Source organism: Muntiacus reevesi, chromosome 5, assembly GCF_963930625.1.
Source record: "Muntiacus reevesi chromosome 5, mMunRee1.1, whole genome shotgun sequence".
In the NCBI taxonomy this organism is placed as follows: domain Eukaryota; kingdom Metazoa; phylum Chordata; class Mammalia; order Artiodactyla; family Cervidae; genus Muntiacus; species Muntiacus reevesi.
This window is the reverse complement of record NC_089253.1, coordinates 115661770-115680765: the sequence shown is the minus strand read 5'-3', so window position 1 is coordinate 115680765 and position 18996 is coordinate 115661770. Positions and strand designations below refer to the sequence as shown.

General features: G+C 38.9%; 1 protein-coding gene across 1 annotated transcript in view; it reads left to right on the top strand.

Moving 5' to 3' along the window:
• The first annotated feature begins 313 nt into the window (after positions 1 to 313).
• The window catches only part of FLVCR1 (FLVCR choline and heme transporter 1), a 30729-nt gene continuing 12046 nt past the window's right edge, over positions 314 to 18996 (top strand). Inside the window, exons 1-3 of the mRNA XM_065936240.1 lie at positions 314 to 1097; positions 9192 to 9336; positions 15101 to 15241. Of these exons, the coding sequence (XP_065792312.1) occupies positions 357 to 1097; positions 9192 to 9336; positions 15101 to 15241 (1027 nt within the window). The 5' untranslated portion in view covers positions 314 to 356. The remainder of the gene's footprint in view (positions 1098 to 9191; positions 9337 to 15100; positions 15242 to 18996) is intronic.

Below are 18996 nucleotides of genomic sequence, written 5' to 3'. Positions count from 1 at the left end.
GCCCTGCCCCTCCGGACGCGTCCCGATTGGCTCTCGCGGGCGAGGGCGCCCGCTGATTGGCCCGCGAGCCGTCACCTCGCGGTGACGCTACGTTCGCCTACCCGGCCTGGCACCCGGGGGGACGCACGCCCGGGCCGCGAGTGGGGACCGGGACCTCACCTGCGGACTCAGGCGGCGCGGCTTTCGGTTCACACCCAGGCTCCCCGGGCTGGGGAGACCGTCGCAGGAGCGCCGGGCCGAGGGGTAGGAGTTTTGGGGGGTGGGGTGCAAGGAGGGCCTCGGGGCGCCGTCTGGGGGAGGGGTGCAGGGCTGGGAGGAGAGCGGGGACGCCCGGCGGCTCCGGGGAGCCCAGGGACATGGCGCGGCCGGACGATGAGGAGGGGACCGCGGTGGCGAACGGACACCCGCCCGCGAACGGATACCTCCCGGTCCCGGGGGACACGCCGGCCGGAAAGGTGAGCGCGGAGACGCAGAACGGGCCCACGGCCGGCTGCCTGGCCTTGAGCGGGGTTTCTCGGGACAGCCCCAAGACCGCCGCCTCGGGAACCCCGGACGGGCCGAAGACTCCGCTGGCCCCGGAGGAGGAGACCCAGGCCCGGCTGCTGCCCAAGGACCCGGGCGAGGAGACCCCGGGGGGCGAGGGCACCCTGGTGCCCCGGATCGCGCTCTCCCCGAGGCGCTTTGTGGTGCTCCTGATTTTCAGCGCCTACTCCCTGGTGAACGCCTTCCAGTGGATCCAGTACAGCATCATCAGCAACGTCTTCGAGGGCTTCTACAACGTCTCCTCGCTGCACATCGACTGGCTGTCCATGGTGTACATGCTGGCCTACGTGCCCCTCATCTTCCCGGCCACCTGGCTGCTGGATACCAGAGGCCTGCGGCTCACCGCCCTGCTGGGCTCCGGCCTCAACTGCCTGGGCGCCTGGATCAAGTGCGGCAGCGTGCAGCAGCATCTCTTCTGGGTCTCCATGCTGGGCCAGTGCCTGTGCTCCGTGGCCCAGGTGTTCATCCTCGGCTTGCCCTCCCACATCGCTTCAGTGTGGTTTGGGCCCAAGGAAGTGTCCACAGCTTGCGCCACCGCCGTGCTAGGGAATCAGGTAAGGACTGGGTGGGTGATAGGTGAAAATCGAATCCTTAAGGACCAGATAAAACAGTTTAGGCCGCGGGGTCTAGGTATATGGATGAACCTTTAGGAGGCATTCTATAAAGGAAGGAGAGGAGATAAGTAGTCATAAAATAGAAAGCAGTCTTGGATGAAAGAGGGGGTTTGGTTTATTTGTGGAAACAGAGCTTTCAAAACCAGTTTAAAATGACTACCTTGTTATCTCTGAGAATTACCTATAAAGTAATTAATGGTATATGCCCATAAATGCGTAACACTTATGAGTGCAGCAGTGAATGAGACTAAGGTAGGTATTATTTTTGTCACCAGTGTGTTCTTTGCAAAAGGAAGGTGTTGGAGGTAAGAATTTTGTTCTTAGTTTGAGTGGTCAGTGTGAACAACTTCTGTTTAATTTTATGTATTAGCAGTCGGTGGAGCGCCTGGTACATAGCAGACATTTATAAATGATTGCCAAATATTCTAATGATAAAGACCTCACAGCATTACTGTGTCCAGTTACCAACTTTTGATGGTGAGAAAATGCAAGATAAATCACAGATCATGGAATTCATTGTAAAAAGGTGGCTTATTTTGCCAAGTCTCCATTAAGGTATTTCGTAGACTTTACCAACACCATAGGTTCAAATTCCATTAGCATTTCAGTAGCATTATTAGGTAAAATATGTGTATGTGTGTTTGTGTGCCCACGCGCATGTGTGTTATTTGCAAAATGGTCCTTTTAATGTAACTTAAATTTTGCATATGGAGTCCTATGATGGTTTATGTAAATTATATTGAGTGTTCATTCAGCTTGAGAAGAATCAAGTTAAAAAGCTATAACAAAAACGCCACCTCTCTCTATGCATATATCACTACATGTAGCTATGTAACCCACTCCAGTACTCTTGCCTGGAGCATTCCAGAGGAGCCTGGTGGGCTACAGTCCAATGGTTGCACAGAGTCCCACATGACTCAAGTGACTAAGCAGTAGCAGTAGCAGCTGTGTAACAAAGGAATGTTACTCTCTTGCTTCTGGTCTAACACTTGTTTCAAGATCACAGTAAAATCTATTTAAAATCGTGTAAAGAGGAACCTCCACATGTGGGCCTACTGCTTTTGTTTATTTCCTTTAAAAGTACAGAAGAAGGGATAGTTTGAAATGTAGTTGTATATTGAAAATAACTTGTGACATATTTTAGTTGGTTGCTTCTGCATGTTTGGATAGGAACTGTTTCTTTAAAATATTTCTCATTTACAAAATTATACTCAAGATTAATGCTTCATTGAGCATGATAGAAATATCAACTCCTTGCCTCTGGATTATCTATTCCATGAATAGTAAATAGAAACGTTTTCTATTTACTATTATAGGTTGATTTCCCTCTGACACTTAGCGTCATTCTGGTCCTTCCTCCTACATTCTCCCTAAGCGTTCTCATCCTTTCTTGTCTCTAGTAGCTGTGGAGTTGCTCACGACCCCCCGCTATGCATCTTTAGCCGACCAGAGATTGCCCCAGCAGTGAAAGCATGGAGTCATAACACTGGACCATCAGGGAATTCCCAAGAGAACCTTATTTATTTATTTGGCTAGTCTTAGCTCTGACGTGTGGGATCTAGTTCCCTGACCAGGGATGGAACCTGCACCCTGTGTGTTGGAAGCTTGGAATCAACCACTGGGCCACCAGGGACTTTGTAAAACATAGATCAGATCATGTCATAACTGTGCTTTGAACTCTCGAGTGATTTTTCATAGTAATTAAAATAAAATCTAAATTCTTTACTCTGACAAAACTTTACTAATATGTTTTTGGTTGCTTAAACAACACTAAGCTTGCATTTTGCATAAGGGCCTTTGCAAAAACATTCTTTCTGCCTGGAAGGTTCTTCGCCATAGGATCACATTGTTACAACTTTATTATCACTCCGCTCTCAGTTTAAATTCATTTTAAATATCATTCAGTGGCATTTCATGAGGATCCCATTTAAAGTTGCCCAGTCAATCTGTTATTACACCATTGTTCTTTAATCCTGTGTGTAGTGCTTATCACTGTCTGATATATTCATAAAAGTGTTAGTCACTAAGTCATGTCCGACTCTTTGTGACCCCATGAACTGTAGCCCACCAGGCTCCTCTGTCCATGGAATTCTCCAGGCGAGAATACTGAAGTGAGTTGCCATTTCCTTCTCCATGGTATCTTCCTGACCCAGGGATCAAACCCAGATCTCCCACATTGCAGGCAGATTCTTTACCATCTGTGCCATAGTAATTGTTAATAATTATTAATCTCCCATCCCCACCATTAGATGCTCGATTTCATTAAGTAGGCACATAGTCTGAATGTACAGCATTTACTATAGTGCCTGGCACATTGTAGTTTCTCCCAAAGAATGTATTCAATAAATTAATGAGCTTCAGACTCATATAGATACTGGTCAGCCAGATATTAACACTTGACTCTCCCACATGACCCCACCAATCAAAATTTGCCTTGTCTTCTAGCTCATTGCTCTCCATTTCTACGGCCGCATCTTAGCCTTGGCCACCTGCAGCTGTCACCTAGAGCTTTGATAACTGATTTGCCTATCTGCAGCTCTTGCTTTCTTCCCTCTAATTCTCCACATTCATCCAGTGTGGTCTTGCTAATGTGCAAATCTGTCCTGGGCACTTGCTTGCCCCACCTGCATTGTCTTCCATTGCCCTTAGGGGAAAAAAGTCAAACTCTCTTAGGGTGACAAAGTCAGACTTCCTGTTCTGCCTTCTGCCTGTTGCTCAGCATCACCTGTCTGCAGCCCCTGTTCCTCACATACAAATGCTTCCTCTGCTCTGAGGGAAATTGTGCACTACTTTGAGTTTCTCAGGGCTTCCCTGGTGGCTGAGACAGTAAAGAATTTGCCTGCAGTGCAGGAGACCTGGGTTTGATCAGTTTCACATAAGGTCATGCTCTCTGTTTTCTGTGAACATGATGTCCTTGACTGGGAACATTTCTTGTTCACTTGGCTAACTCTTAACTTCTTATCTGGATCTTTGCCCCTTCAGAAATTTTTCCGGAACCCCAAGTCTATATAAGATGCTCCTCCAAAGTACTGTCTTGACTAAGGTGCCCATATGTTCCAGCTGGCCTGGAATAGTTCAGGTGCATACCTGTTGTCCAGCACAACTGCTCATGGAGTCCCCTTCACTCCGACTAGTATTCTTGCTTGGATGATCAATTACACGATCCTGACAGTCTTGACAGCCTCTCCTTCTCATCACAGTTCTGCACTTACCACACTCGTAATTACACATTTAATTGTCTCTACCCAGCTTTTTATAGGGAGAAAGTGAAATATTTGGTAAATGTTACTGTCTCTGCCTCAGCCTCCTTTTTAAAACCTATCTTGGCCTTTCTCACCTTCAAAGAATAGGATCTCTTGCTCCGTTGAAGCTCCTTTAATATTTTGGTTTTATTTCTCTTGCTGTGATTATCATAGTCAGACCAATTTTATTTTACTGAGGTGAAATTCACATGAAATTAATCATTTTTAAGTGTACATCTGTGTGGCATTTAATCCATTCACAGTGTTGTACAGCCATCACCTCTAGTTCCCAAACATTTTCATCTGCCCTCAAAGAAGACCCAATTCCACTAAGCAATCACTCCTCATTTTCCCCCTCTCTCTAGCCCCTCACAACCACTCATCTGCTTTTTCTCTATGGATTTCCGTAGTCTAATACTGCATATAAATAAAATCATACAGTATGTGACCTTTTGTGTCTGGCTTCTTTTAGCATGTTTTCAAAGTTCACCCATACTACAGCATCTCTCGGTATTTCACTCTCTAAATAATATTTCATTGGATAATATACCATGTTTTGTTTATTCATTGATGGATAGTTTGATTGTTTCCACCTTTTGGCTATTGCAAATAGGACTGCTTTGGATATTCATGTGCAATATTCAATACCTGTTTTCAGTTTGGGGGGTATATACCTAAGAGAGGAATTACTGGGTTATATAGTAATTCTATGTTTAACTTTTTAAGGAACTGCCAAGTTGTTTTCCTTGGTAACCGTGCTGTCTGCAATCTTATTAACATTGTACAAGAGTTCCAGTTTCTTCACATCATAACAACATTCATTATTTTCTGGGTTTTTAAAAAAATTATAGCCATTCTTGAGATTAATCCTTTGTCTGTTGCTTCATTTGCTATTATTTTCTCCCATTCTGAAGGCTGTCTTTTCACCTTGCTTATAGTTTCCTTCGTTGTGCAAAAGCTTTTAAGTTTAATTAGGTCCCATTTGTTTATTTTTGCTTTTATTTCCAATATTCTGGGAGGTGGGTCATAGAGGATCCTGCTGTGATTTATGTCAGAGAGTGTTTTGCCTATGTTCTCCTCTAGGAGTTTTATAGTTTCTGGTCTCACATTTAGATTTTTAATCCATTTTGAGTTTATTTTTGTATATGGTGTTAGAAAGTGTTCTAGTTTCATTCTTTTACAAGTGGTTGACCAGTTTTCCCAGCACCACTTGTTAAAGAGGTTGTCTTTTTTCCATTGTATATCCTTGCCTCCTTTGTTGAAGATACGGTGTCCATAGGTACGTGGATTTATCTCTGGACTTTCTATTTTGTTCCATTGATCTATATTTCTGTCTTTGTGCCAGTACCATACTGTCTTGATGACTGTGGCTTTGTAGTAGAGCATGAAGTCAGGCAGGTTGATTCCTCCAGTCCCACTCTTCTTTCTCAAGATTGCTTTGGCTATTTGAGGTTTTTTTGTATTTCCATACAAACTATGAAATTATTTGTTCTAGTTCTGTGAAAAATACCGTTGGTAGCTTGATAGGGATTGCATTGAATCTATAGATTGCTTTGGGTAGAATAGCCATTTTGACAATATTGATTCTTCCAATCCATGAACACGGTATGTTTCTCCATTTATTTGTGTCCTCTTTGAACACGCTTCTGAATAACCAACAAATCATAGAAGAAATCAAAAAAGAAATCAAAATATGCCTAGAAATGAATGAAAATGAAAACACAACAACCTAAAACCTATGGGACACTGTAAAAGCAGTGCTAAGGGGAAGGTTCATAGCAATACCAACTTACTTCAAGAAACAAGAAAAAAGTCAAATAAATAACCTAACTCTACACCTAAAGCAACTAGAGAAGGAAGAAATGAAGAACCCGAGGGTTAGTAGAAGGAAAGAAATCTTAAAAATTAGGGCAGAAATAGATGCAAAAGAGACCATAGCAAAAATCAACAAAGCTAAAATCTGGTGTTTTGAAAAGGTAAATAAAATTGACAAACCATTAGCCAGATTCATCAAGAAACAAAGAGAAAAGAACCAGATCAACAAAATTAGAAATGAAAATGGAGAGATCACAACAGACAACACTGAAATACAAAGGATCTTAAGAGACTACTACCAGCAGCTATATGCCAATAAAATGAACAACTTGGAAGAAATGGACAAATTCTTAGAAAAGTATAACTTTCTAAAACTGAACCAGGAAGAAATAGATCTTAACAGACCCATCACAAGCATGGAAATCGAAACTGTAATCAGAAATCTTCCAGCAAACAAAAGCCCAGAACCAGATGGCTTCACAGCTGAATTCTACCAAAAATTTAGAGAAGAGCTAACACCTATCTTACTCAAACTCTTCCAGAAAATTGCAGAAGAAGACAAACTTCCAAACTCATTCTATGAGGCCACCATCACCCTAATACCAAAACCAGACAAAGATGCCACAAAAAAAAGAAAACTACAGGCCAATGTCACTGATGAACATAGATGCAAAAATCCTTAACAAAATTCTAGCAAACAGAATCCAACAACATATTAAAAAGATCATACATCATGACCAAGTGGGCTTTATCCCAGGAATACAAGGATTCTTTAATATCCACAAATCAATCAATGTAATATACCATGTTAACAAATTGAAAGATAAAAACCATATGATTATCTCAATAGATGCAGAAAAAGCCTTTGACAAAATTCAACATCCATTTATGATAAAAACTCTCCAGAAAGCAGGAATAGAAGGAACATACCTCAACATAATAAAAGCTATATATGACAAACCCACAGCAAACATTATCCTCAATGGTGAAAAATTGAAAGCATTGCCCTTAAAGTCAGGAACAAAACAAGGGTGCCCACTCTCACCACTGCTATTCAACATAGTTTTGGAAGTGTTGGCCACAGCAATCAGAGCAGAAAAAGAAATAAAAGGAATCCAGATAGGAAAAGAAGAAGTAAAACTCTCACTGTTTGCAGACAACATGATCCTCTACATAGAAAACCCTAAAGGCTCTACCAGAAAATTACTAGAGCTAATCAGTGAATACAGTAATGTTGCAGGATATAAAATTAACACACAGAAATCCCTTGCATTCCTATACACTAACAATGAGAAAACAGAAAGAGAAATTAAGGAAACAATATCATTCACCATTGCAACAAAAAGAATAAAATACTTAGGAGTATATCTACCTAAAGAAACGAAAGAAACAACCAAAAATATACAAGCAACTCCTGCAGCTCAATTCAAGAAAAATCAATGACCCAATCAAAAAATGGGCCAAAGAACTGAACAGACATTTCTCCAAAGAAGACATACACTTGGCTAACAAACACATGAAAAGATGCTCAACATCACTCATTATCAGAGAAATGCAAATCAAAACCACAATGAGGTACCATTACACACCAGTCAGGATGGCCGCTATCCAGAAGTCTACAAGCAATAAATGATGGAGAGGGTGTAGAGAAAAGGGAACCCTCTTTCACTGTTGGTGGGAATGCAAACTAGTACAGCCACTATGGAGAACAGAACTGGAAACAGAATGCCATATGACCCAGCAATCCCACTCCTGGGCATACACACCAAGGAAACCAGATCTGAAAGAGACATGTGTACCCCAATGTTCATCACAGCACTGTTTATAATAGCCAGGACATGGAAGCAACCTAGATGCCCATCAGCAGATAAATGGATAAGGAAGTTATGGTACATATACACAATGGAATATTACTCAGCCATTAAAAAGAATTCATTTGAATCAGTTCTAATGAGATGGATGAAACAGGAGCCCATTATACAGAGTGAAGTAAGACAGAAAGATAAAGACCAATACAGTATACTAACGCACATATATGGAATTTTTAAAAAATGGTAATGATAACCCTATATGCAAAACAGAAAAAGAGACACAGATGTACAGAACAGACTTTGGGACTCTGTGGGAAAAGGCGAGGGTGGGATGTTCTGAGAGAATAGCATTGAAACAAGTATACTATCAAGGGTGAAACAGATCACCAGTCCAGGTTGGATGCATGAGACAAGTGCTCAGGCCTGGTGCGCTGGGAAGACCCAGAGGGATGGGATGGGGAAGGAGGTAGGAGGGGGGATCGGGATGGGGAACACATGGAAATCCATGGCTGATTCATGTCAATGTATGGCAAAACCACTACAATATTGTAATTAGCCTCCAACTAATAAAAATAAATGAAAAAAATAAATTATAGCCATTCTAGTGGATATAGTTTTGATTTGCATTTCCCCAATAACTAATAATATTGAGCATTTTTTCCTGTGCTTGTTGGGCATGTGTATATCTTCTTTGGAGAAAAGTCTGTTCAGGTCCTTTGCCCATTTTTGAATTGGGATGTTTGTCTTTTTTGTTGTTGAGTTGTAAGAGTTCTCTATATGTTCTGCATAGTAGAGAATTATCAAATATATGCTTTACAGATATTTTTTCCCGTTCTGTAGCTTGTCTTTTCTCAGCATTTTGTGTGTGTGTGCATGTGTATTTTTATTCTCTTTTCTGATTTAAGTAGCCAAAGGGTAAGGAGTGTATCTTACACAACTTTATAGCAGCTTCATTTGAGTGATTGCAGCTTAGTAAATGTTTATTGAATAGGGAAGACATTTGTCAGCAATTTTCCTTTAATAGTAGAATGGTAAAAACACATAAGAACATGGTTCTTTAGAGCTTATGAAAGCACCTTACACACACTTGGGGGGTTTTTTTATGTTGTATTAATTACCTTTTTCTCTTATAATAAGAAGAATTAACAGAACTGTTCCTTTTACAGCTTGGAACTGCAGTTGGCTTTTTGCTGCCACCAGTTTTAGTGCCCAACACACAGAATGACACGCAACTGCTATCTTGTAATATCAGCACCATGTTTTATGGAACATCAGCTGTCGCCACACTTTTATTTATTTTAACAGTAATTGGTAAGTGAGTTACTTTCCCTAAATCTTAACTAGATAAGTGCATGACAAACATAGGAAAATAAAAATAACCAACCCTGAAAACTTGTCCTGATAATATCTCAAGTGCTATTTGCCTCTTTCATTCTTGCTGTTCACTTTCTTGATTAGATCATGAATGCTGCAGCCCTAGGGATATGCTGTGGTCCATTACATCTGTCTTAATATTGTACAGGGTTGGAAGACTAATTCATCTCATTTATCTCCCTACTAATTTTTCTCTCCTGATAACTGTTGGTTTCAAGCATCTTACCTGCCTCCTCTTTGCATATCCGTCTACACATTCTGCATCTTAGACGCTAACCTCGCCAGGAATAAGTTCTTGTCATGCTTTGCAATGATGCAAATAGGCTGTCACCTTCCTTTGAATGATAAATCCTTCCAGGAATCCCCAATTTAACAATTAACTGGATCTGACAATGTTGGCCAGAGAATGATCGTGGGCAGCAGCAAGCCGCTCAGCAGAATTTCAAACTGTGGCAACTGTCTGCTTGTTAGGCCGCTCCAGCAGAGCTCTGCTGTTACCACTCGTCCCCGAGTCCTCCCGTCCGGGCCTGTCTCTTGAAGCAGTCAGTCAGGATCAGCTGCAAGCAGCCATCATCAGTTTGGAAGACGGTTTGGGAAGGTCTGCTATTTAAAGTTTGTTTTTCATGGGAAATAGTTTTGATTTCAGGGGAAAGAGTAGGTGAGGCTTACTTAAAGTAATGCAGCTGCTAGCGTGACTTTTGGGCACTCAGTATATCTTAAATGGATTTGAAGAAGAGAGGAACCATAAAGATGAATGGCTATCTTTTAATCATTAAAATTTATAGTTAAATTTCATTACAGCTGGAGTTTTAAATTTTATGTATTAATTTTTACCATGGTTATTATAGTAATGAAAAATATAAATTTTATGATCACCAGTTTAAAAAATCCTCAGTTTTCAGAGAAAATTTATGTTTTGATAGAGATCGCCTTTAGAGATGAACTGCTGGACCCAGGGAGAGGGAACTCAGGCCACATATTTAATTTCCCTTAAAATAATGAAGAAAATATTCTCTTGGTAGCATTTAAAGTATTCTGACGTGTCCAGGCCACCTATGGTTGGTTTTTATGTTCCAGTTAGGAAGTAGCATGTTTGCTGTGTGCTGACTACTGAAAAAGGACAAATTATGCCTTGTAGTCTTTTGGCAGTGTAACAAAATTTTAAAAGAAATCTTTATTTTTTAAAAAACAAACAAACAAACAAAAAAAACAACAAATACCTCTATCTACTTTTCTGGTATCCATATTTGATTTGCTGGATGAAGTATGAAATATAGTTTATATACATTTTGCATAAATGGATCTTCCATTAGCAATAGGAATTATTAAAATATAAAATCCTCTTTCCTTTGATTGCTGTGTATCTTTGCATAAATTCTGGTTTTCCTTTTTTATTGCCTCAATTGCTTATCTCTTTGGAAGAAGTGAGAGTAATAGATTGTATATAAGATATCTCTAGATATAAAATCATATATATGACACATATGTATTTAAACATATATATATATGAGATGCTTCAAAAGCAAGATTTTTATTTGTCAAAGGAGTAGGACAAAAAATAATAATAGGTGTGACCATTGGCATATCACCCTGTGTTATTTAAGAAATTGAAAGAGAGCTATTCATGTATATAATTACTTATTTATATACTTATGGCTTATGAATAGACAGTGGAAGTGGAAATGGGAGGGAAGAATGAAAAAAAATGGAATGGAAATGAAATAGGAATAAAAAGCTTGTTGTCAAGTTTTGTTTGGTGACCTGTAATCTTAAGATACTAAGCATAGTATATAAAAGCAAGATAATATACAGTTGTGTTATGCAAGTCTAGTTTAAAATTGTGACATTTAAATGTAAAATGTACCTGTTTTCCTTATAACTAAATAATTCCTCTTGAGGAGAATCTGGTTTACTTTAAAAACCCACTTTCAAAAATAAATAAATAAATAAATAAAAATAAAAACCCACTTTCTTAAAATTCCTCAATTATTGTGGCAATCCTACTTCCTTCTAAGTTCTACCCATAAATACTTTGGAAACCCAACCAAATCTTATAAAATAATTTAATTTTGCTGATACTTTTCAGCAATGTGACATATACCAAATTGGTATTGAGCATTCTTGCTAAAATACTAACTTGAGGATTCATGCCATGTAATCCTATTACCTTCTGTAAGTGTAATCCATCTAGCATTTCTAAGAATTAACCCCAACCTTCCACTGAATTTCATACTAATATTCCATTTTTATTGGGAGAACACTATTATAGTCTCTAACATTTGATTTATATGCCCTAAATATGTTTAAAAGCATACTACATGGTATATTTCATTTAATCTTCACAACCCTATAAGGGCAGTACTGTATTATCATTTCTATTTTATAGATGAGGAAACTGGGACACAGAATTTAAGTAAATTTAACTTACCCATGGTCACAGTTAATAAATGCTAAAGACAAAAATTTGCGCCTAGGCAGTCTAATTCCATTAATAAAATGTTACTTATACAAACATATCATTTTAATTTTTACTTAGTCTGATTTTTTGTTTCAATTCAGATTCCTTTTGGGTAAGTGGTAATGCTATTGTATTTGAAAGTTGTTCTTATGCAGATCAGTAAACTGTATCACTTAAGTATGTCAGTTAAAATCCTTATCATCCTGATTCACTGAAATGAGTAGATGACAGAAATCAAAAGTTAACGGCAGTAAAAAAATTTAATATTAAAATTTTAAAATATATGAGTATATAGCATATATACATAATTTTACTTTTTGATTCTTATATTCAAAATATTTATATATTGGTTGCTATTATAAACTTCTAATAGAAATACATTTTATGTAGTCTGTAAGAATTTAAAGTCCTGAGAAAAGTCTCTGATTTTATTTTATTTTAAAAAATTATTTATTTATTTATGGCCACACTGCATGGCATGTGGTATCTTAGTTCCCTGACTAGGGATAGAACCATTGCTCCCTGCGGTGGATGTGCCGATTCCTAACCACTGGACTGCCAGGGAGTTCGCTGAAAATTCTGATTTTTAAAAATAAATATTCCTCAAAAGGACAATGCTCAATAATTACAAAATTCTTTTACATCATTTATATCATATAATCCTCATACCAGCTTGTTGTTATTATCTCCGTTTTGTGGATGAGAAAGCTATATAGCTGAGAAGCAGGAATTGATTTCTTCAGAGTCATATAGTAAGTTGAGGCAGAGCCAGGATTAAAACCTGTGTTTGTCTTATAATAAGTTAATATGTGTAGTGTCTGCTTGAATCACACAGGTACAAATAATGAAATCAAAAGATAATATTATAATCTGATTTTAAAAAATAGAAGTGGTCCTAAATACAGTAGGTTTGTTACTTATTCATCACAGGAGAAAACGTTTGAATGTGTTGCCCAAAAACCCTTTGGCTACTTTCCATGCCTATTGCCAAGGGTGGAGAGTATCAGTTTTATTAGTTAATTATTTTATTTGCACAACTTTTTGGTGGGGAGAAGGTAGAAGTCTGTTTTTCAAAGGAGAAAGAAAAAGGCATATTTTATCTTTTGAAAGGAATAATGCAGCATAAAAAGGGTGATAGATCAATGGTTTTTTGATTCTCCTTTTTCTTCATAGACTGAAGCCTGACTTTACTATATTGCGTAGCTTGTAGATAAAGGCTTGATTTTGTCCCGGAGAGCAGCTAACTTCCTGAAACTAAGAGATAATCCTTGTGTTGAGAAAACAAGTCTAATGGAATTATAGACTACCAGAACTTGTTTTCATCTTGCATTTGAGGTCAAATCTGAGCCATTTAGACTTATTTTACCATAGTAAATAAAAAATCTTAAGAGACTTAAGACTCACTGAACACCCATGACTACATCTTAAGCATGGTTTTTACATTCTGCAATGTTGTTTTAAACCGTGTGAGTTCTGTTTTACCAATATTAATAAAAAGAGATATCTCCTCTGCATCTTAACTAGGATGCAGAGTCTTCCAGGAGAGGACAACAGACGTCCTCAGCAGTGCAAGGAGCAGATAGGGTGAGAGGAAGAGGAGGCTTTGCAGCTACTTCAACGTTTTATGTCTACCAGCCCTCCAGTGTAAGGGTGTTAAAAAGTAAATACGTATGAGTTATGTCTCCTCTTGAATTAGTTGTAAGACCTATAATAATAGAAGTCTTTTAGCTTGGTATTTTCTTTGTATCATAATTAACCCATGGTTAGATGAGCAAAGAACTGTGATTTTTCAGTTTTTTAGCAGCAAGTAGAATTAGAGAATTAAAATACTGTGTACAAGTTTAAGAATAGTTTCTTTCTCTTGCAGTAATTTTCAGACCTGGCTGGGTGTTGAGTTTTGCATTTAATACAGATGCTAAGGTTCTGTTCTAGACATTCTGATTGATTGAGCCTTCGGTAGACTCTCAAAATCTGTATTTTTTAAAAATTTCTATGTGATTACAATCGACACTCAGGTCCATCAGATCTAGCCCACTGTCAAACTACAAAGCAGGCCTTCTTTGTTGGAAGAAAGAAATAGCCACTGTTTAAAGAGAAAGAGGAAGTTCTAATATTTTAGAAAATATTACTTTATTATTAATCCATCAGTGACATCTAAGATGAAAAAGTTCTAGAGGTCTGTTGTATAACATTATGCCTATAGTTAACAATATTTATTATACACTTAAAAGTTTGCTAAGAGGACAGATTTCAAGTTAAATTTTCTTGTATCAGTAAAAAAATAGCAGTGGCAAGTAACGTTGGTTGAAATCGAGACATGATTATGTGAAAACTATGTAACCATGTTGATGCCTGCCAACATCATTGAGTGCCAACATCAGACCATTTTAGATTCAGTGAAATACAACATTTCCCATCTATTTTAATTTAAAACTTTGAGTCAATACCAAAACTAGATTTTAATTCCTGGAGTACCAGTCTTAGCAGATCAGCTCTTCTAGCAAAAAGTCTTGATTCCCAGCTAGCAAAACCCTACAGAAATCTCTCCTTTGCCATCTGTTGCAGGAAGTTGGTAGATCCTCCCTTGCTCAGCAAAAGGGCAGTCTCTAAATGTCTGGCTGAGAAGGTTGTGTGATCAAACTGCATAGAAATGAGCAGTACTAGAACTTAAGATCTCAGAAACCATGTATCATACTTTTATTTCTCTCAGCTCTACCCCTGGATTTTCCATATGCAGCCAACGTGGGTCAGCAAGCAAGACCTAGCTCTGCTCCATTGAATCCTCTTGGACCCTTTCAGTTCTATAAATAGTAAACTTTATATCAGGTTTCAGAAGAAAAGAGGTACTAACTCAAGCCAGTCATCTAAAAGCTCAGTAAGATATTGGCTTACTCATACCTAACCTTATCTCTAATTACAAATTGAACCAAATTTAGAAATAGAATACTTAACATAATAAAAATTAATCTTGCTTAACTAAAACTGGAATAATCCCTGGGCAAAGTTTAACATAGTATTATGGATGGTTTTGTAGTTCAGTTTTGTGAATTGGCCAAATCTGAGTTTTAGTCAGTCTCAGAGGGTTGAGATGATAATACCAAACTATTCTTCACTTAGAAATTAGTGAAAATGAACAGCCTTACCACAAAAGATTTTTTAGTACCTCTTTAAACTTAAACTAAATTTAGTCTGCTCACTAAGGAAGACACGTATATTGAATTATCTTTTCATGTATGTTTCCAGCATTCAAAGAAAAACCGCAATATCCTCCAAGCCAGGCTCAAGCAGTTCTCCAAGACAGTCCACCTGGAGAGTACTCTTATGTGAAATCAATAAGGAACCTATTTAAAAACATTCCTTTTGTCCTTTTATTGATCAGTTATGGTAAGTGGTTTTCTTTTATTTTTGTTCATGTCTGTGTAAACCTTTGAGCATTGCAGATTCTTTTCCTTTAGTGGTTTGAGTTTTAATTAATGAGATAATGAAATAGGTTTATTAACTCTATAATTATAGCATAGTCATAAACTTAAATTTTGAACTAAAAGCAAAAACTTCAGAATGGGCTTTTTTACATGTTTTTAAAACAATAAAAACAAGTTATAGCTATTAAAGACAGAAGCACTTTCTTCTTTAATGAGTTCTCCCAGGGTATTTTTAGGTCCTTTATGAATTACAGTTCTGACCGCCATAAGGAAAATGTCATCAATAATTCCTTTCTTTGACCTTATGCAAACTGTCATCTAACTGGAGTATTCTATCAAAATTTCATCCTTCTAGATCTTTCAGCATAGCAGGCAGATATTCCTCCTAACACTGTAGCTTTGACTGTAGGCACCAACACATTTGTTCTAACTGTTTATTCTTTATTTCTTATATTAACACTGTTTGTAACCAGTACCCCCTATTTCTGTCTTACTTGCCTTCAGATGTCACTGTGTTTGTCTTTATATTTTCAGGTGTGGGGAGGGGGTGCACTAGAGGAAAATTCACCCCATAGCCGAGGAAGAAGCATTTGATAGAATACAGTACCCATTGGTTAAAGACTCTTAGCCATCTGTGAGAAAAATAAACTTTCTGAGCCTGACAGAGTTTATCTGCAAAAACCCTGTAGCAAACATCTTTCCAAAGACAGAAGCTCAGAAGCATTACCCTTGAGAATCAATAAGAAGTATCCCTTAGAACAAGGGTGCTTATTGTCACCACTTCTGCTCAGCAACCAACTGAAATTCCTGACTGGCCCACTAATACAGGAAAAATTAAAAGTACATGAATTGGAAAGAAAAAAGATGCTTTATTCACAGATAACATGACTATATATATCAGAGGTCAGCAAACTGTCTTATGAGCCAAATCTGGCCACTGCCTGTTTTTATAAATAACATTTTATTTACTCACATATTTTCTACTATGGCTGCTTTCGAACTACAAGAGCAGCACCAAGTAGGCACATCAGAGACCATGCAGCCTGCAAAGCTGAAAGTATTTACTGTCTCCTGTTACAGAAAATGCTTGCTAACCCCATGGTCTACAAAATAATGCAAGAGAACCTACATTCTCTGTTAGAACTAATAATATTAAATACATAACAATGTGAAAATATCAACTGCATTCCTATAGAAAGATACTTCTTATAATAGCAGCCAGAAGTGTAAGGTGCCTGGGAACAAATCTACTAAAAAGAACTTCATGTAGATCAACTATGCAAGTACTATGCTTAGTTGCTCGGTCATGTCCGACTCTTCGCGACCCCGTGGACTGCAGTCCACCAGGCTCCTCCATCCATGGGATTCTGTAGGCAAGAATACTGGAGTGGGTTGCCATGCCCTCCTCCAGAGGGTCTTCCCAGCCCAGGGATGGAGCCTGAGTTTTCTACGTCTCCTGCATTGGCAGGGGGGTTCTTTACCAGGGAGCCCCCAGATCAGCTATGCTTAAACTTAAAAGAAGAACTTTATACATTATAAAACACTGAAAGATGTAAGAGAAGACCTAAATTAAGTGGAGGGATATACCATGTTTATGGAGGACTCAGCATTGTAATAATGCCAGTTAACCTTACAGGACCACTGTATTAACAAATGCCAGTTGTAGATTTGGGTTGATGGAAAGGTCAGACACATACAGAGGCTCTGGAAACTGAGCAGAATTTACTTGTAGAAGGAATTAGAAAGGATGAGTTGAGAAACACTGTAGAGAGTTCAACAATATTCCCTAGAACAGCTGGAGAAGCTTGTTGACTTGATGTTCATCGCCAAAGGGGTCTTAATGTCTAAATGAGTAAGGGTCATATCCCGCCTTTTAGAAGTGTACTTGTCTGCTCCATCCATGCCTAGTATTATTATGTAGAAAAGATTGGGGCAGACTTGCACATAGGATAGTTTGGCTAGGTACCACACTCCTAGGACAGGTTTTCAGTGTCCAAAACTCAAGAAACCAGAAAGACTGAGAAGCCGTTTTTTGTTTTGTTTTTTTTGGCATTAGGGCTATTTGGAGAAACTTGTCATCACTTATATCCCAACTGTAGCTACTTGCTATCTGAAACTCAGACAAGTATCTCACTTTAGATTCAGGTAGCAATGCTCATTGCTACTGTAATTCTTTGTCCAGACTCTGGCTGTCCTCACTGAGTCTGGAGTAGGAGTGAGACCACCACAGGGTACCTTCATGTAGAGGACGCTCAAGCCTCAGCACAGGCCTCTCTTGTTTTCCTTGGCCTCCTCAGCCTAAGCTGACCGGGTCTCTGCATTCCTGAACCCAATGGGAAGTGAGTGACAAAGGCTCGCTACCCAGGGGGTTTTGATAAGATCTCTGGCCATAGGCCTCATCTAGCAATCTCCAACTTAAAACAGGGTTTATAATGGAACTTGGCTAATTGTAAGATTCCTGTGAAAGAAGTAAGGGCCAAGAGCAACAAAGATAGTTTTGATAAAGAACAAGGTGAGGAATTAATTCTCAGATATCAAGGTTTCTAGAGCAGTGGTAATGAGATGCCATGCATTAGTAAGGGATAGACAGTTAGACAGTCACAAAGAGTTGGACACGACTGAGCGCCTGAACTGAACTGAGACAGTTAGATCACTGGAACACAATAAAGAACCCAGGGCCCTACCCCTGTGTATCAGTCAGCAAAAGCTAGGTTAGCAATGAAACCCCACCAAAAAAAAAAAATGGCCTAACACAGCAAATGGCACAGCATGCCAGTGCTGCAGTCCACTGTGAACAGACCGCAAGTCACTCGGAGATCCAGGCTGATATCTCAAAACATGCTTCCGTGATTACTAAGAAAAGGAGAACTAGCACTTGGGCTCACTTTTGTAGTCATATGGCCTTGCCACTAAGTGCCTACGTAGAGAAAAACTAGAATATTTGCAAACAGCAGAAGATCCCCTGGAGAAGGAAAGGGCAACCCACTCCAGCATTCTTGCCTGGGAAATCCCACGGACAGAGGAGCCTGGCAGGCTATACGGGGTCACAAAAGGGTCAGACACAGCCTAGCGACTGAACAACAACAAGGTGATGACTAGAACATTATGCATATATGAAAACTTGGTGTTTGTAGAAGAGAAACTACATGGTAACTTATCTTGGGAGAATCGATTATCCATAAAGGAGAAGTAATGTGAAGTTAGAACATGAATTGTGGATTAGAGACCAAAGGGTAAAAATCAGAACTTGAATGTTTTTTTGGTTTTTGGTTTTTGGCCGTGAAGCCTGGCAGGTGGGATCTAAGTTTCCTGACCAGGGAGCAAACGCACTCCTGCAGTCAAAGTGCAGAGTCTTAAACCCAGGGAAGTCACCCGAACTTTAACGTTTTAGAAGCAAATATAGGAAACCGTCTTTAGTATTCTTAAAAGAATTTTCTAAGACAAAAGAAAAAAAGCCCCTAAATTTAAAAATTGATAAATATGATTAAAGTAATGATATTTTCTAGAAAGACATGACATAAACCATGAGAAAATGTCTGCAATGCATGTAACCAACAAAGGCTTTGCACCTACAATATAAAAGTGACTCCTGCTAATCACTAAGAAAAGAGCAAACCATCCAGGGAAATCAGAGGCATTTATATGTTTGTGTTTGTGTGTTGCTCATGTATGATGCTCAACCTTACTAGGAATTGAGGAAATGCAAATCAAAACCAG